General features: G+C 45.3%; 1 protein-coding gene across 1 annotated transcript; it reads right to left on the minus strand.

Annotated features, from left to right (window-relative positions):
• Positions 1 to 1,719: 1,719 nt before the first annotated feature.
• TRIM16 (tripartite motif containing 16) lies at positions 1,720 to 22,893 on the minus strand. Its single transcript, XM_037492330.2, has 7 exons — positions 22,714 to 22,893; positions 20,108 to 20,664; positions 13,509 to 13,604; positions 10,184 to 10,417; positions 7,065 to 7,230; positions 6,541 to 6,636; positions 1,720 to 3,074 (listed from the first exon to the last, which is right to left on the minus strand). Exons 2-7 carry the CDS (start codon positions 20,603 to 20,605, stop codon positions 2,467 to 2,469), a joined length of 1,698 nt encoding a protein of 565 aa, XP_037348227.1. The 5' UTR covers positions 20,606 to 20,664; positions 22,714 to 22,893; the 3' UTR covers positions 1,720 to 2,466.
• Between the last annotated feature and the right edge of the window lie 1,332 nt (positions 22,894 to 24,225).

Genomic DNA, 24,225 nt, shown 5'->3' on the forward strand with positions numbered 1-24,225 from the left:
ATGGAACAAAACAATCTGACCCTAGAAGTTACTCCTGATGAGTTCAGATTTGTTTTTTTTGTTTTCTCAAAATGAGTCTACATAATAGGAGAGGAAATAACTGGGTAGATACAGAAGACTGGCACACAGAGCTGGGGGAAATGACCGGTGATATAACAGAGGTCTTTGTTCTCTTTTTTAGATTTTGTTTGTTTTAAGCAAATTTCCGTTTGGGGGCAAGCAAAAATAAAGATATGCCTATCATGTGAAACAATACGGAAAGAAAGTAAATATTTCTAACTTTCTATTTTACTTTGATCTTTCATAACAAGAAGAAAGATGTTGAAACTGAAAATGAATAGACAAAAAAGAGCTGACAGAGTAACAGAGTTAAAGAGAGGGAAGGAGACACCCAGAGAGTTCCTTTTACATGAGTATTCTGACCCAAACACTTCTCCCCACAGGCACAATTTTCCTTGACTGAAAAACTGAGAAACTGGGGAGAACAGCAGATGAAGACAGGCAAAACTGTCTTGGGCTTTCCAAAAGGAAAATATGGCAGATTCTGCAAACAGCAGACTAATAAATCTGATATTAACACACAGCTGAATTCTAACATGGTTTATCAATATTTTGTGAGCATTTAGAACATGAAGTAGCCAGAACCAACCACCCACAGGGGTTCAAGGAACACAAGACAGGCCAAGCCAGTCTCATTTTCTTTTGAGATGAGCACATTATGAAACAGGCAGAGTAAGGAAATGTAGACAGAGAGTGTCTTGATCTCTGCCATTGACAAAATCCTTTACTGGGTCCTGTGGACAAAGAGCAAAAGGCAAGCTCCAGTACTGCATCTTTCTGCCAGCGCATGTGGGGTAGCAACCCAAGGGGACTGGCTGAGAGCTGTATTGGGCCCTACCTAATCAATATATTGATCAAGATTAAGATGTAAAAAGAAAAAGGTTGCCACTGGACATGAAGCTAGGAAGGAGAAGTAATATTTTGAATGTGGAACCATGAATCAAAACTATTTCAGCAAACAGCAGTGATGTGATGAAGCCAGAATTCAAATAAAATATAAATTCAATGAAATTTAAATTTTGAAAATCCATACAAAATTTAAATCCTATACTGTATGAATCCTTGGATATAGACATAGGCCGGACCCCTAGTGATGCTGAAATAATGTATTATTGAAATAGACCATCAGACTCAAAGAGAAAGTCTTGCCTTGGGCAGGACACAGGAAAAGACCTGGCAGAAACCCATTTAAAGATAGTTTGTCGGGCCTCCCCGGTGGCGCAGAGGTTGAGTGCTGGGTTGCAAAGCTGCCCGAGGCCTCCCCGGCACCGGTTCGATCCCTGGCTGCTACCTGGCCACCAGAGGAGGGTCCCGCATGGCACACAGACCTCTCCTGCCGCCCGCTGCTCCCCTCAGCAGTGTACTTCGGTCCTTCTGCCTGCTCTGCTCCCTGCTCTGGCTCTGGTGAATTCTCTCACCCTCCCGCGCTTCTGGCTGTACCCAGTGCTTGTATAAATAAATAAATAAATCCTTAAGAAAAAAAAAAAAGAGAGACTTCTTTAAAAAAAAAAATAAATAAAGATAGTTTGTCATTTTCCTGAAGGTTTGGGGAGCACATCTGTCAAAGAAGGATGAAATGGTGAGGGGGTGAAAGGCCTGGGAACCGTAAGAAAAGTGAGAAATACAATATGAAAACAAAAATACTTCCCCAAAGAATGTGCCTGAGAACAGCCCTCAAACCTCCCAAGAACTGTCCTTTGAAGAGAAATCAGCATATCCACACAGTCCAGGTGTGGAACCCCCACCCCCAGAGGTCATGGTGAATAAGATGTGGACCCCATCAGGGTGTTGTATCCTCACTGTCCAAAAACAACATGAGCTGCTGTGTGAGGTAATGAACTCTCTGTCCCTGCACAGCTACATGGCCCAAAGAGACATGGGGTGCAAAGACATCTGCAGACTCTGAGAGGAGGGTTTCACGCTCAGTTTCCAGGTATATAGTTCCTCGTGTGGTTTACTCCTTTACAAAACACCCATGATCTAATGAGGAAGGCAGCATGAGGTAGTAGTTAAAAGTCCAATGTCAGCTCTCAGGTGTGAATCCGGCTCTGCCACTCACTCCCTGTGTCACCACGGTGACCTTGAACAAGGTAGTTAACTGCAAGGACCATAGTTTCCCCATCTGCAAAATGGGGCTGATGTGAATATCTACCCCACGGGACCACTAGGAGGGTTAAGGGAGTTCATAGCCAGGAAGCACTCAGAACAATGTCTGGGTCATAGGAAATGTGCAATAACTTAGCAATTTATTATGATTGCTCCAGAATCATCTGGATTGCCCTGAAGACTCCTGGTTTTTCATCTGACAGACAGGAGAATATCACTAGATGATGAAAAGGAGTTAGATTCCTGAGAGTGACTAGAAAAATAGGGGATAGCACAGTACAGATCAAAAGTCTGGGAGTCTCAGGGTGCAGCCTCCACAGAGGTTGGCGCTGGGGTGGGCGCTGAGATCGGCGCTGGCTGCTCAGGTTCCTCTCCCAGATCCACAATCCGGATGGAGTTTTCCTTCTTGGAAAGCCAGAAGGCAGGGTAGACTGGTTCTGAAAACTTGCAGTCAAACTTGTGAACCAGAGTCATGGCATCAGGTGCGACGCCATAGAAGGAGAGGCTCCCGCCCTGGAAGTCAATGTAGATCCCCAGCCTCCGGAAAGGGCCGGCTTTGAGTGGGGTCTCTGTGTCACTGTGCCAGGCCGTGAACTCCTTCCCATTAAAATAGAGGCTCCAGGAGAAGTTGTTTCCAGAAATGCAACCGTTGCGGTCCTCCCCTTTCCGGTCTATACCTTTGCAGGTCAGGCCAACGTAGGTGCCTGCCCCAGAGATCTCTACCTCGAAATAGTACCTGTGCAGGTACAAGCTCTGTTGGGACAGCACCTGGCGCCAGTGCACGAACCTGCTAGGGAGGTCTGGGTAAGGATGCTCCCAGGGCGTGGTGTTGGTGACCTTGCGATTGTCCTCCTGCAGACGGAGATACCTGTGTGCTGTCTCTGGATCGAAAGTGATATCACAAGCATCTAGGGAGATACGGAAAGCAGGGAAAGTAGGTCAGGAATAGCTGAGTCAGACAGAATGCTTCAAATCCAGCTGGCTGCAGAGTATGAGAAAACCTCCATCTCCCATTCCCCTTGGAAAACTGGTGTGTGAACACAAGGAAACAGAGAACACAGTACTCTCCTTTCTTCCTTTCTGAACTTTGCCTGGCTTAGTACTTACTCTATTAGGCACTAAACTGAGTCAAGGAATAGTCTTTTGATTCATTTATTCATTCAACAAACACACCCAAAGCCAGTGTTGGCAAGGGCTTGGGGAAATAAGTACTCATACACATTTGATTATTCACTCCTTTTTTTTTAATATTTGACTAATATTTAGTATTGCAGGCTCTCAAACACCCCCCTCCAAACATATCCTTTTCTTAGCACATCCATGCACTCAGTTGCTCAAGTCATGCTCAAACTTATTTTTTTTAATATTTATTTATTTTTATACAAGAACCGGGGCACAGACCAGATGTGCGGGAGGGTGAGAGGATTCACCAGAGACAGAGTGGGGAACAGAACAGGCAGACTGACGAAATACACTGCTGAGGGGAGCTGTGGGCAAGACAGGAGAGGTCTGCTTCGCCATGTGGGATTCTCGTCAGCCGGTCGGGATCGAACCCACACTGCAGAGACTGCGGACAGCTTCACAGCACAGCGCTCAACCACCTGCGCCACCAGGGAGGCCCTCTCAAACTTATTTTTGACATTTCTTTGTCCTCTTCCTCACCTCCCACTTGCCACCACACACACAGGTAGCCTCAAGTGCTGTGGATTATACCCATGTCTCTGTAGCCCACTGCTTCACCCTCCATCTAAGCAACTAGTCAAATTTCACCCTCACTAGTGCCATTGGCTCCTCACCCAATGGGCCTCTCTCACCCCCTTCCTTACCTTCTCCACCAGAGAACCATAGCACTAACTAACTTCAAGGTGTAAGTGACGGGGAATCAACATGCCCCAGCTGAAAGCCCTTGGGTGGTGCTCCTTGGAATGAAACAGTGACCCCTTCCCTCTGTTTTCAGACTTGTCCTCTCCTCTCCTTTCCTCCTTGACGGCCAGATTCCAAACACCCCACCACACCCCTATACCCAATGTTAGCACAGACCATTCCCTTCGCAATGTGCTCATCACCCTAACCTGAGTCTGGATGGTTCCTACTGATCCTTTAGATTGCTCCCAAGGGCTCAAGTCCTCAGGCAGGTCCTCACCTAGACTAGATGCCTCCCATCAGTCTCTCTCGAGCACCCTGGTATTTGAGACTTCATGGTATTGATCAGAATGTTTAAAAATTTATTTGTGTGTTTGTCTGCTCCATGCTTGTCTTCCTTCTAAACTACAAGCTCCACATTTCAAGTGGGACTCTATCCCAGGGCTTTCGCTTAGAGATGCTCAATATATACTTGCCAAATGAATTTGCATATTAAAAGTTAGTAAAATGATCTTCATTTAACCCAGAATTCCCAAATTGCTTGTATCCAAGTCAGAGAAATTTCTTCTATTTTTTTTCAGTTTTAAAGCAAAAGTATCTTTATTTTACTATAAATGTAGTTTTTTAATTGACTAGGGGGACTAGGGCCCCCCCCCCCATCAGATATCACTACTGTTAGGTCAAAGAAACTCTTAGTAGTCAATGAAACCACATTTGGAAGAAGGATATAACATTCCAGGGAGTCAAAAGCAAAACTGAGTGTGAACTAAGGATCATCACAAGCATTTACTCAGCAGCTCTGTTTACTAAAAGTGGCCCCAATAACAGCAGCAGTAGCACTTTTACCCTCTCCCATGTCCTTTGATAATCCTCAGCATCCAGATATTGGACAATAATGTTGTTCTTGTCATCTACAGGGATCCAAGATGCTCAAGAAGGTAGGTGATTACATATCATGGGGCAAGGAAATCAGAATGGGTCTGAATTTCTGGAACATTCTATTACTGCCAGAAAGCAGTGATACTCTTAGGAATGTCAAAGGCAGGATGTCAGTGCTTAAAGGAGAAAAAGGCCTGCTTAAAAGTAGCTCCTATTAGTCATGTTAACAAATTGAGTTCAGTCCCTTGATAGCTGAACAAGCTGCACCTATAAAAGGCTCAAAGTCCATAACAAGACTCAGAGAAAAGGTTAATACCATGTATGAAAAAAGGTATTTGTAATGCCAAAGAAAAGAGACTATAATAGGATATATTTAATTTTCTTTAAATGGTAAGAGTAAAGGGTCTTTGGTTTCTTGTATCTATTTATAAAAATATAAATGTGTTTCTGTCAGGAAGCAGAAAGAATAAATAAAGAAAACTGTGGCAGTCAAGAAGATCTGGGGAAAACAGGAGTTGGGGGCAACAAGAGATAGTCATCTGAACCCGAGGCTCCACATAATAACTAGAGAAAAGGGGGGGTACAAGAGTTAGTCAGCCAGTGGTCACTCCCAGAAAGCAAGTGGAAACAAGGTTCAAAGTCATGTTCCAAAGTGATAAATTAGCCAAATGGTATAAAGGGGAGGCTTAACTACACAGACGCAAGCCTTTTTCTACTGGGAGACGGGACTTTGTGAACTTGTTAGCCATAATGAAGTCTTGATTAGAAACACATTTTTTTTAAATGCTCCCAGACTAGGTCAATACCGAATAATGACAGGACAAGGGTTAGACAGGACAAGAGTTAGACAGTTCTGGTCAAGCAAGACTATGAAAAAATCATTTAGTAGGGGCCTCCCCTGGTGGCACAGAGGTTGAGCGCTGGGCTGCGAAGCTGCCCGCAGTGCAGCCTCTGCAGCACCGGTTCGATCCCCAGCCGCCAGCAAGGGTCCCACATGGCACACAGACCTCTCCTGCCGCCCGCTGCTCCCCTCAGCAGTGTATTCCGTCACTCTGCCTGTTCTACTCCCCTCTCTGGCTCTGATGAATTCTCTCACCCTCCGGCGCTTCTGACTGTACCCAGTGCTTGTATAAATAAATAAATAAATCTTTAAAAAAATAAAATAAAATAAAAATCATTTAGTAGGCAGGATTTTCAAAAATACCAAGGTCATAAATGACAAGAAAAACTGTGAAATGAACCCCGATTGGGGGAGACTGAGGAGACATGGAACACTGGTCCAAAATTCTGGCCCAAAAAGGAACATTAGTGGAACATGTGGTAAACTTGACTAAATTCTGTAGATTAGTTAGCAGCATTGTCACAACCTGGTTTTGATCAGTATGCTGTAGTTATGTGAAGTATTAATGTTTACAGAAGTTAGATGAACAGGAGTTCTTTGCCTCTTTTTGCAATGTTTTTGTAAGTTTGAAATTGTTTCAAAATGAAAAGCTAAACATTTTTTTAAATGTACCATTGTGGGATAGACCCAAATTTGCAAGAAACACAGTCTCAGAGAGATGGCATTCCTACTTCAGCAAAGCATTGTGCTGACATCACTCACAGTGGAGGGGGAAGCTACTCACGACTTACATTGCAAGAACTGTTGTCTGGTGGTGGGGTCTGGTTTTGAGGTCCGATACTTGCGCTCCACAAAGGCAGACACTTGAGTTCTGATGTCATACTCCTCTAGAAAACCAGAGAGTTTTGAATGCACACCTGTCCATGAGGTAAGGAGACTCTAAGAGGCAGGACTTCTCAGCTACTCTTCCTGGGCTTCCTGGGAGAAATGGGGCCGACCCTCATCGTGTGTCAGAGAACCGTGCTCAAAGAACTGCATTCTTCTCCTGAATTTCACTTGAAAGTACAGGCACCAACAATGTCAGCAGCTTGTCACAGCAATGCCATGATGTCACAATTGCATGTCACAATTGCATGATGTGACTAACTCACCTTCTTGGGTCTTAATCATCAAATAAACTCATCAAGATAAGTGTTTCTTAGTGACAGGATCTAGCTGAAGGATGGCTTCAAAATTGTGACACTCTCCCTGATTTCACCTTCCCCATCAACTTACCCCATCACATCTGTAGCCCACAGCCCAGAAAGTTCCTCACCTTCCTTAGCAAACTCCTGGAGCTTTTCTTTGTAGTCCTGCAGCAACTGGACCAAGTGCGCAGTGGAGTCCGTGATGACCTTGCAAATACCCGAGAGCTTATCCTTGAATCCTATGTAAACACTAGGGGAGGTGCTGTCCTCCGTGTTCTTAACCTTGCAGTACTCCTGCAGAAAAGCAAATATGGCAGAACTTGCCTTGGTGTCTGTATTTCTTAGACTGGGCTGCTCTCCTCTTTAGATCACTTTCTGCATCTATAAAATGGGTTGATAACACACACTTCACAACCAAAGGATATGTTAACCAACCAGCTCAGAGTCTAACAAAATAGAAAGCATTTTTTTTAAAGTAGGAAAGCAGTTCAAAAAAAAATCAGAGACACTAGATGTCTACTAAGAACTCATGCAGGACCAAGAACAAGAACATATTTTATGCCAACAGCCCAAGTGGTGATAACATTCTCACTTCCTTCATTCCCTCAGTATTTTTTCCCTTCTTTTTCTTTTATAATTTAAAATCAAGCACAATAGGGAATAAAGGAGTTGGTAAAGCATGAGATAGAGCCACAAACAAGTCCTCAGACAGGAATGCTTCTTTTTCCTTGTCCAATCCAATGCACCATTTTGTCTAGTTCTTACACTGTGCTTTAGTTTGGAAAGTATTTTCATGTAGATAATCACATTAACATAATGTGATTATGTTATTTCAGATATAACATAAAATTCAAATACAATCAAAGGATCACAGAGCAGAGTTCATGTAGCAAAAAACAGAGTGATGAAAACAAGTGTACCAAAATAGTTGAATAAATCAGTGAAAGAAAGAAAAGAAAAAGCCCAAACCAGAGAGTTGATTGGGAGAAAGAGAACCATTTTAATACAGTATTTAGACCTAGTACTACATCTGATAAAAGTAACAGTAGTACACCAGTGGGGTTTAGGGTGGGTTATTTAATGCATGTTGTTTTAACTGGCTAACAATTTGGAGGAAAGAAGTTATGGCTAACCAAGATAAATAATTTATATGACAATATACTTTGTATATTTTAAAATGTTTATGTTAAAGTTATAAAAGGAGAAAAGAAACACAAAGAAATTATACCCATTGTGGGGGATAACTTGGGGAAACTCATGGCATGGGAAATCAAATATTTATTCATATTTTCTTTGTTTTGATATTGAAAAGCGAACAGTGACAGAAAGAAAGATGTTCTGTCAGTATGTGTCTGTCTTTCTCTGTTTCTATTTTTACTCATTAAAAGGTTAACTATGGTTGTCTTGGAGTTGTGGGAATATGGATGACTGTTTTCCTTCCTATTTTTCTTCATTTTTCAGAGATTTTCTTTCACAATAAGCATTTTTTTTAAAGATCTATTTATTTATGCATCCAAGAGCTGGGGTACAGGCCAGAGGTGTGGAAGGTGAGAGGATTCACCAGAGACAGAGTGGGGAACAGAACAGGCAGATTGACTGAAATACACTGCTGAGGGGAGCAGCAGGCAAGTCAGGAGAGGTCTGCTGCGCCATGTGGGTTGCTCCCTGCCTACCGGGGATCGAATTCGTGCTGCAGAGGCTGCAGATAGCTTCACAGGTTGCGTCTTAACCCCTTGCACCACAAGGGAGGCCCAAGCATTTATGTTTTTTATAACTAGAAGTGAACTTTTTTAAAAATGTGATCAAGAAAAACATTGCACTCAGGGATATCAGTGCTGAAAGAGCATTGGAATTTATTTACTTTCAGGTGATTGTCTGATAAATAAGGAATCTAAAACCTAGAGATTAAATGACTTGCTAAAAATTACACAGCTCTTTATTTAGTGACAGATCCAGGAGGACAGAAAATACACCCAAGCCCAAGTTCCTTCTGTGGAGTCTACTTTAAGTCAAATAAACTCCATCTTGCCTCTAACTAAGACCTTGAGATTCTAGGTGAGTTGTTGACTCCTTATCAGCAACTACAAAGAACACCCACTCCCTGATTTCTCCTTCTCTGTGACCAGGACAGAACAGCAACTCCTTATTCTCTATTTATCAACCATTAGGAAAGAAACAGGAGACCATCTGCTGATTGTTACATAAAACCTCACTGCAGACTTCTGTATGAAGAAGCTTGTCAGCTATTCCAAATGTTTCCAAACAAATGACCTAAGCTCAGACCCCATTTCCTTGCAGCCCTTTAAAATTCTCCTATACCCTGACCCTGAGGGAAAACACCCTGGCATTGTCCCTTGGTTGTGGACCCAGGTCATGATCCTTATTCTTGAATAAATGCTTGCTTTCATCCTTTTTTTTAAAAAAATAGAGGTAACATTGGCTTACAATACTGTATACATTTTAGGTATGCAGCTTCACACATAGACAACTACATATGCCACACCATGCCCACCACCAGTGTTTTCTGGATTATATTACAGTCTATCTTTTCTCAGTCAACACTTTCTTAAGATCACATGTTCACAGGACTATATCTAATGGCATGTGGCTTAGTGTGTAATACACAGTACACTGTAATGAAAAGTCACATAGGCTCTCAAAGGCCTTCCTCAACCAACCCAGCACACACAGTCCTCTCTGAAGGTGACAGGTCCCCAGTCTCAACCCTGCCAGTCCAGCCTCTGCTCAGTCTCTGTTGGCATGGTTTACAATTGACCAGTATACTGTAAACCTGTACATTGGCCTGGTGTCTGAAGTCCTCCACTGGCTTCCGTGATTTCATAATGAAGAACAAATTTCTCTCACAACCAGACACGAGTCAGCCTCACCCCCCATCATTATGTTCCCAGCATCCTCCACCCCCACCTTGTAAAACTGCTTTGGTTCCCCAAATCAGTTATGTTTTCTCAAACATCTCTGCTTTGCACATGCTGTTCCCTCCCTGGAACATACTTCTCCTTAACATTACTCATCTTGCATGACCCGATTCCAGTCTCCCTGCTCTGGGAAGTCTCCCTTACCCCTCCTATACTCCTATACTCTGCCAAATCAAGACCTGTTTCTCTCTGTCTCCATAGTTACCCATTTATCAAAAGCCTAGCAGAATGGGGATGCTCCCTGGTATTAGTTGCATGGATGCCTCTGCTTCCACACACCGCCCCCACTTAGGCCCACCACCAAGCTGTACCTCCAGGAACAGGACAGTGTTGCTGAGGGCAGCAATCCTCTCCAGCTCCTGCTTGTTCTTCTCCATCTCTGCACTCCTATGCTCCAGGTGGGTCTTGATGCTGTTGGCCTGGCTCAGAGCAGCTTCCTCCTTCTCCTCCAGGAACAGCAGCACATCGGCCTGGGCCTTCCTCATTGCAGCAAGGAGTTCCCCAAACTGCTCCTCCGCCACCGCCTTCACCTCTGACACAGACACCTGACGGGGTGGAGGGCAGCAAAGAACCTGTTAGGTATCCAACTTCATCAAAGCCTAACATACAGAAATGTAACCCTGAGAAACCTGCAGATTAAGAAGCAGGTTTCTATTGTAAAAGAAAGCGTTTAATAGCATATGAACCCCAGGTTCCTGGGATTTACTCTCCAAGGTGTAAACATTCATTTGTGGATCACTAACAGTCTCCTCGGCCATTTGATGAGAGAGTGAGCTCTGATCTCTGAGACCCCTTCCAACTCTGACAGTCTGAGGCTGCTATTCAAGTTTCTGAAATGGATTTTCCTACTAGGGCAATGCACATATTCAGTATATTCACTATTATATTCTTATGGCAAATTAATAATGTGGCTTCTTATAAAAGTCAGTTGTATGAATTAGCTTCCTCAGCATTTATTATGCCTGGTGAAACTGTCCAATGTTTTGATCAGCAGCAAAGGCACATCTAAGATATGGTTTCTCTACCAGACAGGAATGTTCAGGGTGTGTGCCGATGAGCCTGCAGATGAGCATACCTGTGCAGAATGGAATGGGGAGGGCAAGGGGGGCAATAATAGGGGCCTGCTGATATCCCAAGCAGTGGGAGCACCTCTGCTTGACTGCAGACCCTGCTAGGCCAGGATCAGGAATGCAGCCCTCAGGAAGGCCTGTCAGTCTTTGATGTCTGGCAGAGGTAAGAATGGTGGTGGGGGTAGAGGAAACCAAGGGGAGCCTTTACTGGAAGGGGTGCTGGAGGGATGACATGTACAGTAAATCTCACTTAGCATCTTTGATAGGTTCTTGGAAACTGCAACTGGAAGCCAAACAACATACAACAAAATCAATTTTACATCGGTTAATTAATATAAACAAGTGCTAAGTTCCTATAGTGTATTTCTAGCCACAAAACATTGCCAAATTTCTAGATAAAGACCCAAAACACTTCTAATATTAAACAATCATTTGTGGGCCTCCCCAGTGGCGCAGGGGTTGAGCGCTGGGTTGCGAAGCTGCCCGCGGCCTCTGCGGTGCCGGTTCGATCCCCGGCTGCTCCCCGGCCACCGGAGAAGGGTCCCACATGGTGTGCAGACCTCTCCTGCCGCCCGCTGCTCCCCTCAGCAGTGTCCTTCGGTCCTTCTGCCTGCTCTGCTCCCCGCTCTGGCTCTGGTGAATTCTCTCACCCTCCCGCGCTTCTGACTGTACCCAGTGCAAGTATAAACAAAACAAACAAACAAACAAACAAATAAATAAAACATGCCTCTATAAATAAATAAATAAATAAACAATCATTTGTATTCATTCATTCATTTTCCAACCCTCTTTTCCAATCCAGGGTGGCAGGTGGCAGGAATCTAACCTGGAAGATCCGGGCACAGATAGGACATAACCCTGGACAAGACACCCTCCAACTACAGGCTGCATTCACACACACACCCACATTCTCGCTAACTGGGACAACTGAGACACGCCAGTGAACCTCATGTGCACCTCTGTGGGGTGTGGAAGGAAACCAGAAAACCCACACAGGCATGGGGAGAACTCACACAGACAGCAGCCCTAGCAGCCCCAGCTGGGAATCAATTATGTTTTCTCACCATTATTAAAACAACATTGAACAAAACATGGAATTTTTAAAGTTATTGGAGAACCTGCTGTAGAACCGCCCCTATATTCTTATTGCTGCCCCATTACCTCAACAGACTTCCTCAAAGTTGGGGCACCTAAGTGAAGCTGGAAGAGGAAAGATGCCCCAAAGTTCTCCAGAATATTTTAAACCTGGAAATAAATAATCTCTGGAGGCTTATAAGGCTAATGGGGCCATTATTTTTCTTCTTTTCATAAGATTACATGGGTAAGAAAGAGATGGTCATAAATAGTTGTAAACATCAAGGGGGAAGAAATTAAGTTTAAATGGATATATATAATATATATATTATACATATATCTAGATTGGATGGATGGATGGGTGGGTAGGCGACAGGGTGGCTGGGTGGGTGGATGGATGGATGGATAGAATCATTCTTGGTATGCAAAAATGATACTATTGACTCACTGCCATAGAGCAATTGTTCTGCATTCTCTTCTGAGTGATGGTTATTGACATACCACTAATGGAAACATCTGTGGAACTGTCTGGGTCCACTTAAGAGTATATATATGGAGGGCCTCCCCGGTGGCGCAGCGGTTGAGTGCTGGGTTGAGAAGCCGCCCACGGCCTCTGCGGCGCCGGTTCGATCCCCGGCTGTTCCCTGGCCACCGGGGGAGGGTCCCACATGGCGCGCAGACCCCTCCTGCCGCCCGCTGCTCCCCTCAGCAGTGTACTTCGGTCCTTCTGCCTGCTCTGCTCCCCGCTCTGGCTCTGGTGAATTCTCTCACCCTCCCGCGTTTCTGACTGTACCCAGTGCATGTATAAACAAAACAAACAAACAAACAAACAAATAAATAAATAAAACATGCCTCTATAAAAAAAAAATAAAAGTTTTAAAAAAAAAAAAAATAAATAAATAAATAAAAATAAATAAAAAAATTTAAAAAAAAAAAGAGTATATATATGGAAAGTTGCCATAAAGTAGAGAGATTAAAATTAAGTAGCCTGGCATATCACTGGCTTTGTTAAGAATTATGCACTAATCCAGCAGTTCTCCATTTTTTTCTGCCTGCCAGGACAAAGGGCTAGTGAGACTCACATGCAGGATGTCCTTCCATGATGCAAAAAAATCAAGATTTTATATAGCCCCTGAAATTCTAGCTTAACACTGACCTCCATTCCCACTTACATCCTTTTCTCCTAGTCAAAAATCATATGCAAATTTTAAAGTAATAATGCTATTTTTACAAGACTAGTCTCGCTTTTACTCAATTAAAAAGAAAATGTTTGTCAGTTTTGAACCTTAAACTCATTTCATAACGAATCCTGACAGCAAGGTGAGGCCATCCCGTGGTGTAGCTGGCCAGCTACATCCCATTTGTTGAGAAACCCCAAGGAGCCGATGGGTACAGAGCCCCATCATGTCCCACAACCCCAGCTGAGCCCAACTGAGCCCACAGCAGTGGCCAGGTATGTTGAACCCTAGGAGGGGACCCAGACCGGCCTTACCAAAACAGATTTGTGGTTGGCTTGGAGCCTGGTAATGGCGTTTTCATTCAGAGTGAGTTTCCGCTCCAGCTCTAACCGTGTGCGCCGAAGCTCAGCCTAAGAAGAGGAAAGGACAACTGTTAAAGAGGGAAGGAACCCAGTGCCCACAGAAAGTCCTCAAGAGCAGCAGTACTCTCCACCTCTCTTCCATGAACTTTCAAAGTCTGCCCAGGTTGCCCCCAAATACAGGCACAAAGGGTCAGTTGTGAACCAGCATCACCTGGAGCTGGACTCAATTCAAATTGGCTAAAATGCAAAGAGTATATGCCTTGGGCTGTGCTGGTCAGTATTTTAAGCATTGATATGAATTGTCTTATATCATCCTTACCATACCCATAGTAGGTATGTGTCATTATCTCCATTTTATAGGTCATGACATGGAGGAGCCTATGCTAGGTCACACAGTTCATTACTGGAGTTGAGCCCAGGCCATCCAATTCCAGAAGAGCCGAACAAGGACCACAGGCTTGGAGCCAGTGGTGGGGATCTCATCAGAAAAATCTACCAAGTTCTTCAGATTTCCATTTCTTCATCTACCTTGGAGTAAAGTGCCTAATTCATAGTGTTATTGTGAGGCTTGAATGAGATCATGTGTGTTAACAAGAACTTTGCTTCGTAGTTAGCACATTGTAAGTGCTCAATGTCAAGGATGCCATTGCCATAGTCATTATGCTTATTAGTGTTATTGCCACCATGACTACTTCTTATCAAATGTTCTTATTCACTCCTGTGGTAGACAGAGAGAACCCTCCAGCCCAGGCAAATGCTTACCTGAAAACTCTGAATTTGTCTGCTTTCACCCCACTGCTTAGCTTCCCTCTAACTCCTGGGATGCCCTGAGCACTTTCTGCCAAGAAGAGAGCCAGCGAATAAAAACTAAGTCCCTGCAGACTTCAGAGGCTCTATCACTTCCCTGCTCCTGCAGTGGCAAGAGGGAAGACCAGAGGGAGGGAAGGAGGGAGGGAGGAGGGAGGGAGGGAGGGAGGGAGGGAGCAAGGAAGGAAGGAAGGAAGGAAGGAAGGCAGGCAGGCAAGCAGGCAGGCTTTCACTGCTGGTAATAACTTTTTTTAAAAGATTTATTTTTTTATTTATTTATGCATACAAGAGCTGGTGCACAGGCCAGAGGTGGGGGCGGGGCAGGCGGGGTCTGAGAGGATTTACCAGAGACAGAGTGGGAAACAGAAAGTGTTGCGCCATGTGGGTTGCTCCTGGCCAGTTGGGGAAGCTGCAGTGACTGGGGGTAGCTTGATAGAACTGTCTTTAACCCCTGTGCCACCGGGGAGGTCCTGCTTTTAATAACTTATATCTGCATCTGAAGCTATGAGTCATTATGCTTGAATAGAACTCAAAAGGGCATGAATGAAGGATCTCTCCTTTCCACTGCTGAAGGCTGGGGCAGTTCCAGGGTCCCCAGAGTGGCAGAAGCTGAGCAAGCCAGGGACTTGCTTCACCAGGACACTCTGCAGAAAGCAGGTGACTTTCACTCAGCTGCTGGGACTCTGCCTTGCAGCTGAGGGAGCCCTCGTGACCTTCCATCCCTGAGACCTGAGACCATGCCCAGGAGTGAGGGGAGAAAGTGGCAGGGAAGGGGAGAGATGGTCTGGCCTATTTGGGGGTGATCATGGAATCTTATCTGTATTATACAGTGACTTGTTCCAGGGCAGTGGGGGAAACGCGAACTGTTTATTTAAAGGTGGTGGAAAGCACAACGGAACACACCTAACAACAGACATGGCACAATACTGTGTTAAAGCATCATCCCGAGCATGAGCCAAAGCCGTGGAAGACACCCAGAGAGCATCCAGTAAGGGTACTCAACCCAGTCTGTAGACTTCCATAAAAGGAGGAAAGGGCTCCTTAGTACCTAATGGGGATCACTCTGAGTGAGTCACCCCAAAGAAAGGCAGTCCCAATTACCTCAAAGGTGGGGCCCTTTTGGGAGACCAGCATCTCCAGTTATTCCTGTTGCTAGAAAATGATGTGGTGCCTCAGATGCTGGCTTCAGGGCTTCCCAGAGTAGCAATCACACACACACATCACAGCCAGGATGGGCTCCGCACAAAAGCAGGAGTGTGGTCCCATGAGTGTGGATGGCCCTACATTGAAGGGCACAAAGTTCTGTCTACTTCAGCAAAGTGATGACAAATGTGCCAGCGGCTCAATATTTGGGGTCTGAAGACTTGCCACTTGCTGGCTATATGATCTTTGTCAAATCATTAAATGTCTCCTCTGGTGCAAAGTCATTAGAGCATGTAACAGATTGTTCTTACTTCTATCCATAGGGTAGAGGTGGCAGCCAGAGTTGGTAGCAAGATTGGAGATACAAATAGGAACAGCAGAGGGAGTAAGAAAAGAAAATTCCAGACAGTGGTGGTTCCTTTGTATTTCTGCCACACAATGTGGACCCTTCTGCAGTGTTTCAATTTGGCAGCATCAGAGTCTACCTGGACCTTGACTTGTTTCCTCAGTCAATTGATCAGAACCTACCAATCAAATAAGTTAGGCCAGTAAAATAAGACAGCTCCCTGTTTTTAATACACATATAGCCTGTGGAATGTTTAAGCCAAAAAAAAAAAAAAAGTGACATAGTTACAAGTTATATAATACTGAGTTCAAGGCATTCCTCAGAATCTCTAGTAGAAATTCTTTTCCTGAGTGGCTCTGAATCATCTGCCTTTTGGCTCCAGCAAACAGGCTGTGACCACTGCTGCATAACTGCTCCCAAGAGAAGCACAAATACTTGCGGTTATCAGAAATTTAACTCCTGCTCTACATGGGGGCTGTGTTCATCCCAGCATCCAGGCCCACACTTTCTGGAACCAACACTGAGGTTGTAGTAGTGGTCTGTCATTAGTGGACTTCAAGATCTAAACAGGGCCAACTCAGGCCTCTCCTCCAAGAACTCTGCCCTGACCCTATTGCCAGTGTTGGCTCCCTCCTTGGAAGGTGTGGTATTTGGTTGCCCTGCCCTTTGACACCCCAGAGAGCCATGAGCATGCCTTGGCTTCCTGATTAGAGTCCACACTCCCTGAGGATAAAGATCATAACCTCACACTTAACTCATAGGAAGCCCTCAATAATGTTGGATAGAGCCTCCCTGGTGGCGCAGCGGTTGAACGCTGTGTTGCGAAGCTGCCTGCAGCATCTGCAGTGCGGATTCGATCCCTGGCCACTGGCGAGGGTCCCACATGGCGCACAGACCTCTCCTGCCATGCCCGCTGCTCCCCTCAGCAGTGTACCTCATCATTCTGTCTCCTCTGCTCTCCGCTCTGGCTCTGGTGAATTCTCTCACCCTCCTGCACTTCTGACTATACCCAGTGCTTGTATAAATAGATAGATAGATAGATAGATAGATAGATAGATAGATAGATAGATAGATAGATAGATAGATAGATAGATAAATCTTAAAAAATAATAATAATAATGTTGGATAAGCTTGAGGAAGAACAGGAAAGAACCAATGGTACTGGGTCTCCCTAGTGGTGCAAGGGGTTAAGACACAACCTTATGAAGCTATCCACAGCCACTGCAGCATGAGTTCAATTCCCGGCCAGCTAAGGCAATACCCACATGGCACAGAAGACCTCTCCTGTCTCGCCCGCTGCTCCCCTCAGCAGTGTATTTCAGTCACTCTGCCTCTTCTGTTCTCCACTCTGTGATGAATCCTCTCACAACCCCCCCACACACACACACACCTCTGGCCTGTACCCCAGTTCTTATATGCATAAATAAATAAATAAATAAATCTTTTTTTTAAAAGTGCAGTTATGCCACTAATTAAAGAAAAACAAAAGAACCAATGGTTCTTACCTTGTCAGAACAAACAGGAAAGCACTCACAGAAGTGCCAACACACAGACTTACACCCACACACAGAGTCTCATTGCCACCACAGCAAGCCTGCGGTTCAGAGGTGAGAAGAATTAGCAGCCAGCAGAGAAGACCAGATGCTCTTGAAAGTGAGTGGGTTCTCAAGAAGCTGGCCTGGGGGAAAGGGAAGTACTGAGAACCCAAATAGGAAGAGCTGGTCCCCATTAGGATGCCCAGCAGGAAAGAACTAATAACAAAGAATGTCCACCTCCCAAAATCCAAACAGTTTTTAGTTTACTAGCAAAGCTAGAGACATTGAGAGCTTCCAAAGGTGCTCAGTTAGCAACTGAAAAATCAGTTGCTCTGGGGACCCTATACAGGATGTCGGCTGCTTTTTGTGTCCACATTGCTGACCCTGCCATTTGCAGTTTCCTGTACACAATCTGCCTGCCTGAATAATTAGCCCTTAACACAATCCAAAGTGACCTTCAGCAAGAAACTCCAGCAGGTTCAGGGTGGCTAAAGGGAATGCTGGGCTTCTAAAGCCTTCATTATGTGTAATAACACTTTCAAAATAATCCTAAGGTGGCTGCAACCACCTCAAGGTATGGTATCTTCTGGACTGGTTTCTTGGGTTCCATTGGCTCCTAAGATTTGGAGGTGCTTCTAGTAGGTGGCTGCATTTACAGACTAAATGCACTCTGAGTGAAAAATATAGGGACACAGGATGGGAAGAACCAGAACTCTCTGAGGCAGACCAGGAAGCAAAAGTTGTGAATGGGGACCACCACCAATTATCTGGGATATGATTGCTTTTCAGCACCCAAAACTGCCCTTGGGGACCTAACCCAGCTGCCTTTGGCCCTATTTCACCTTACAAGGCTCTCTTGTAAGATGTCTGATTTGGGGGCTCTGCTCTTGCTCCACACAACTCCTTCCGCTCAGAATTACAACTCCCTTGAATCTCTGTAACGTTCCAGTTTACACTATTATTTATGATTCACATTATGTCTATTCTGGAATAGACATATAACATTTCTGAAAGGAAACAGAAGGAAGAGTAGATTTATCTCTAAAGAGAGAGACATGGGGATCCAGGACAGCAGAGAGACAGTCCTTCCTAGCGTAATCTTGTGTAATCTGGTGGACACTGCTTTTCAATATGTACATGTACTGCTTTTCCAGTTAAATAAATAAAATTCAGATATATACCCAAAGGAGAAAACAGTACACTTTACCTTAATATCTATAGTGTACATGCAGCCAGTTTTTGGTGGAAAAAAAAAAGTAAGTTTATAATACTGTGATCTTGAGGTTCCTTGCTTGGGTTCCTCCAGTCAGATGGTTTTCTGCAAGCTTCCATTCCTCACTCTGTGATTTAGCCAGCTACATGAACATGCACAAATGTGGTGGAGATAAAAAAGAGTTGCCACATCATACAGTTATTTAAGGTCCGGATGAGAAAATCCATGGAAAGCATTTAGCATCTGGCAATGCTCACGAAAAAGAATCCAAACTTGTTTTTCTCAATTATGTGGTGCTTCTTCCTTTAATGTATCTATCTATTGATACAGAGCCTCTGGCTGGTTATGAAAACAAGGAATGGGGTGACAGTGAACTGCTCCCCTAACAGGACAGTTCCTGATACTGGAAACAGTTGGCAAATGAATTCCAGAGTGAAAACGGTGATTCATTAGCATCTGGAATACTTTCCAAGTTTCCAGACCAGTCCCAATAACACCCAGTAACAAAGGGCGTGAAGGAGGGACGCTGCACATAAAACTGTCCTTTTCCGAAACTAACTTCCTTTGCTGCCCAGGAACACCTGCTGAGAGGTTGACGCGTGCCCACGGCCAAGTGCTGTGCAAGTAGGAGCAACCATGAGGGGGGATATAATACACATGGACGAGTCTACTGCATTTCCCTTCTCAGAAATAAATATGCTGGGAAAATCAAAGTAGGAGAAATGAAGCCTGTAAGATTGCTAAATCCACTCCCAAGAACTTCTCTAGGTTCTCAGCTTTAGGGCACAGAAAAGCTGGTCGTCATAGAAACTGGTTCCTTATCTGACGGGAATAAAGTTACAGGTTCTAAGCGTGGTGTCTCTTGGTCTCTGCTGAGAGCACTACCTGACGAGGAACTTTTATTTTCCCCAACTTCAGCCATCCTTGGCATTGAATGAGGAGGTAAGTTTCAAATTCAATGTGATCTGAACACTTTTCAGACGCTTGGGTTTCACACCGGTATCTCCAGAGGGTACTTTCTACAAGTCTTTCGTTTGTGGTAAAGGGAAAAGGAATTTAGAGGGAAGGCTTGATTCTTTTCTCTTGAATTTCTACCAAGGTTTATATTTCATGGATTGCCGATGGGTGTGCCCCACAGATCCAGCCCAGGAAACATTACTGCCCTAAGCCCCCCAATTCCTGTGCCCCACACCCAGACACACACCAGTCACCAAAAGCTGTGTGAGAAATAGCAGGAAATCAGCAAACATGAGAGACAGACACAGGTAGAGGAAGGACAGGGGCAGGGGGGTGGAGATGGGAACAGAGTGACCTACTTCAGTTTCCAAAGCTAAGAGCAACAGATATTCACACCTGACAAACAGCCGAGTAAAGGCTAACGTCCTTTCTAGGTGAACCCAGAGCTCAGAAGCAAAGTCCGAACTTGCAGGAGCCGCAGTGATGACCTGGCCTCCACTAGGCACACCTTCTCTCTGCCTCCCCTTCCCTGGTGTACCCCAGCACTTACCTCCTTGTCTCTGCGGGCAGCATCCAGGGAGGCCAAGGCGTGGCCCTTGTGCTCACCCTGGGCACACTCCTGGCAGATGCACTGCTGGTCAGAGTTGCAGAAGGTGACCAGCGGGCTGTGGTGGGTCAGGCAAGTACGCAGGTCCCGGTCCCTCACCGGCTCGGTCAGCTGGTGGCTGTGCAGTTTGCTGTTCTCCTGGTGCGGCCGTAGGTGCTCCTCACAGTAATTCACCATGCAGGTCAGGCAGGACTTCACCGCCTTCACCCTGCCTGCCCCGAGACAGAAGTCACACAGAATCTCCTCCTGTCCCTCGCCACCAGGAACCCCCTGCTCCGCAGAGTCACTGCCCTGTCCTCCGATCTCCCCCTGGGGGCTCCCCAGGGAGCCCATGTTCTCTTCTGCTGCGTCGGCTGAGTCAGAGGCTGGGTTAAGAGTGTCCAGAGGGTGCGTGCTGATACCGGGCAGCGGCCCCGGAACCATCAGCTCCAGCTCAGCCATCTGGAAGGCTCTGCTGCCTGAGCTGCCTTCCTCTGCTCCTTGGCCCAGGATCCGTGAGCCTAAGTCCAACAACAGAACCACGCCTAGATGATTGCAGCTGCCGCAAGATCTTAATCGTTTCCTCCCTCCCCGTGGAAATTCAGTTAGTCATTGCTCCGCTGGGAGCTGGGACGGCAGCCAAATGCCGTGACAAGGCAGCTAGATTACTCAGATTTAGGACAGCCTACCCAGGATTTCTCCCCACAGACTCAGGCCCCTCATCAGGTCCACCCCCGAAACTTCTATTCTTAACCTGAGTCACTCATCCCCCCATAGGCTCTGCTGAAGGTCACGTGTGTCTGTGGCTGCTCTGGAAAGGACAGGAGATTTCTGAGCTCTGTTGTAAAACGTCTGTGTTGCTTTATGTGGCTAATTTTGTTTTTCCCTTTTTTAAAAAGATCCAAAATGTAAGGACTTCAGTGACAGGGCAACCACTCCCTTCCCAATTCATAGAACTGGACTCGAGGCAGTTAAGACAGGACACATGTTTCTGACCCTAACCTTTTCCAATTTACCTACTAGCACGTTCCTGGAGACAGGGCTCAGGTGGGGCTTCAGTTTCGATCAGGAGGGTCAGGAACTAATTTGTCTTCTACTTAGAGCTCCTGGGCAACACATCCTGCCCTGTACTTCCTAGTGAAGGGTATGTGCTGAGAAATAGCCCCCTCTGCCCACGTAACAAGGTGCTCCTAGACATGGTGGATTAGTTTACTGTGGCACCATTCACAATATCATCGACTGGTTTGTTTAAATAATTCTGGGGGCTAGAAGTGCTAGATCAAGGTGTCTGTAGGGTTGGTGCTTTCTGAGGTCTCTGACCTTGGCTTGAAGATGACTGTCTCCCCCGAGGTCTCCACAAGTCCATACCTGTGTGCTACTCTCCTCTTATAAGGACGAGTCATATTGAATTAGGGCCCACCCTAATGACCTCATTTTAACTTGATCATCTTTGTAAAGACCCGATTTCCAAATATTCTGAAGTACTCTGAGTTAGGATTCCAACATGTAAATTGTGGACAGGGAGACTATTCAGTCCATAGCACAAGGGTGAGACGAGAAGTATCCAGCACTTAGGCACTGCCGTTGGACGGGGAGACACACTGGACTGAGTATTTGCCAGATGGACACCAAAGAATCCAGGGTATCTGGATTCCTACTTCTGTATTCTGGAAAGTTTCTAGTTTTTCACTAGTACTTCTTCAGATATACTCAAATGGGTTCGGAAAACTAATAGAGTGAGAGTGGGGGAGGGGCTGGGGTTCCCCTAACTCCTGACTTCAGGGGCTGGGTAACTCCAAGACCTGGCACTCCCCAGGGCTCTCCACCTCTGGGGTGAGATCTGCAGGATCTGTATTAAACCTGATAAACCAAAGGGCATGTCTTGTCACTGACCAGGACACTTTCAAAATCAAGAAATTCAGAGTTGGAGGGCTTGCCTGGAAGTCTAAAATTCTATCTCACATGCAGTCCTGTTATTTTTAATCCTGCATAAAATACAAATATCATGATTGCCTAAAAGCAGCCCTTTTCAGCAATGTAAAATTTCCTAAGTGACCCTGTCCTGAGAGGTGTCCTTGTATTTCATTTCCTGGTTTTAGATCTCCAGCCAGTAGAGGAAGGAGCTGGTTTCTGCCAGCCCGGACTATCCTCTGCATATTCTCCATCAGCAGAGAGGGTTGCTTTTCTTTTCATCCCTTTTTCTGAATGACATAATGCTGGAAGCTGAGCCAGTCCTCCCACCCAGAGCCTTGATTTTTCTGGGGAGGGGGAGGGGAAGTGGCCACCCTGCCTGACCTGTTCCACAGCCTCAAGGGCCTGTTTAAAGGGCACTGGGCCAGCCTAGGTTTCTGCTGGTTTCTCACTTCTCTTTCTTTCCTCACAACTCGTTCCTTCCTTCTTTCTTCTCTTGTGAATTTTTTTCCCTACCTTTTCTACTGCTAATCCTTTGGGGCAGCTTTCTGGGTATGTTCAGCTCTCCATGCCCCATGCTAGTCCAGAGCTAGCATTCCACAGAGGCCTGGAAAACAGGAGACCTGGATTTCCATCCCAGCATGATCTGGGAAACTCACTTGTCTTCTTTAAGTCCGAGTTTCCTCATCCATGAAGGAAAGGCTTCCCCAAGCTGTCCAGAAAAGTCCTCCCTCCTTAAGATCGTCAGTTGGTATGTGGATTATTTCAAGTTGAGGTCACTCAAGGCCCTGCCATTCACAAAAAACTTTACTGCTCCCTACCTAAAAGAATCAAAATTGAGGGTATTACCCAGAATTAGGATTTTTATCAGAAATAGAGAAAACTATCTATATGGCAGGGCAAACACCTAGTTACAGAGTCTCTGGCCTTTGTCATGAGTCACCCTCTCCTCCTTCTGTATCTCTCTCCTTGAAGCCCAGGCCTCTATTCCATTCTTTACTTCAGAATATATATGCTCGTTTCATCCCATTTACTTTAAAATCTACATCCATATAGACTCCCCATACCTCTGTTATTAAATTTGTTCTTTTTTCCTACTAACCTGTTATTAAGCCTGATAATGACATTAATTTGACTGCTCTACCAGCCTGAGAAGAACCAGAGGGGTAGGAGTAAATTTCCCCTCTGCCCCTACATCCATAAATGTGTGTGTTGCCCTAAGTCAGGGCTGGTAAATAGACTGCTGGTTTCACTCCTTGGGGAACTACGATGGGTCGAAGTTCAGGTCTGAGCTTATTGGGTAAAGGTGCCACGGCAAGTGGAGATATCTGGCCAGATCATGGGACTGGAGAATGGTGCCTCTGTGGGGTCCACCTCTAGTCTTTTGGGACCACAGAAATTGTCAACTTCTAAATCCACTCCACTGCCAAGCCTCGAAGCAGAGCTCACCAGTGACACCACTACACCTGAGTGCTGATCTTACTTCCAGGGACTATAACACATCTCATCACAACACAGCTCCCCTGGATCAACACTTCAGCACCAAAGAATTGGGGTTGACAGTTCTTAAACTTGAATTGCCTCTCAAACTAAGGGCTCCACAACAACCCACCCTTTTCCCCCAGCTGCACCCTGGGAAGTCCCAATATTCTCAGTCTCTTCTTGGACAGTTTCATCTGGCTCTTTGTCTATGCTGAAAATGGAACTTTCCCAAAGACACTATTTCTCCCACAGTCTTTCACTGGGATTATTTCTTCTCTCATCCCCTAAATACCTCTGGACCATATGGGGTAGAAGTCATCCTTCCCAACTCAGCATTGCATTATATAGGCAGCCACCACCCCCAACCCTCTTATCAAACCTGTTCCCCTGATGTTCACAGAGCCAAACTACCACCTTATCCAGCTGCCTTTCACTGGCCTCCAGGCATGGCTCTCATTCATGGAAGACTGAAGTCCTCAGTTCATAGCCCCAATTCACCCCAACTTTCATCCTTCTCAGAATCTCCACCTTTGAATATTTTCTTCACCACCACATTGCTAAGGACCTTCTCCTCAGTTATCCAGGTCACACCTGGATTTTTTTTAATGTGATAAAATAGACATAACATAAATTTACCATCTTCCCCAAAATTAAGTGTACAATTGAGTGACATTCGTACATTCACATTG

The sequence above is a fragment of the Talpa occidentalis genome, unplaced genomic scaffold (genome assembly GCF_014898055.3).
Source record: "Talpa occidentalis isolate TD23 unplaced genomic scaffold, MPIMG_talOcc4v2.1 talOcc4.7, whole genome shotgun sequence".
Taxonomy (NCBI): domain Eukaryota; kingdom Metazoa; phylum Chordata; class Mammalia; order Eulipotyphla; family Talpidae; genus Talpa; species Talpa occidentalis.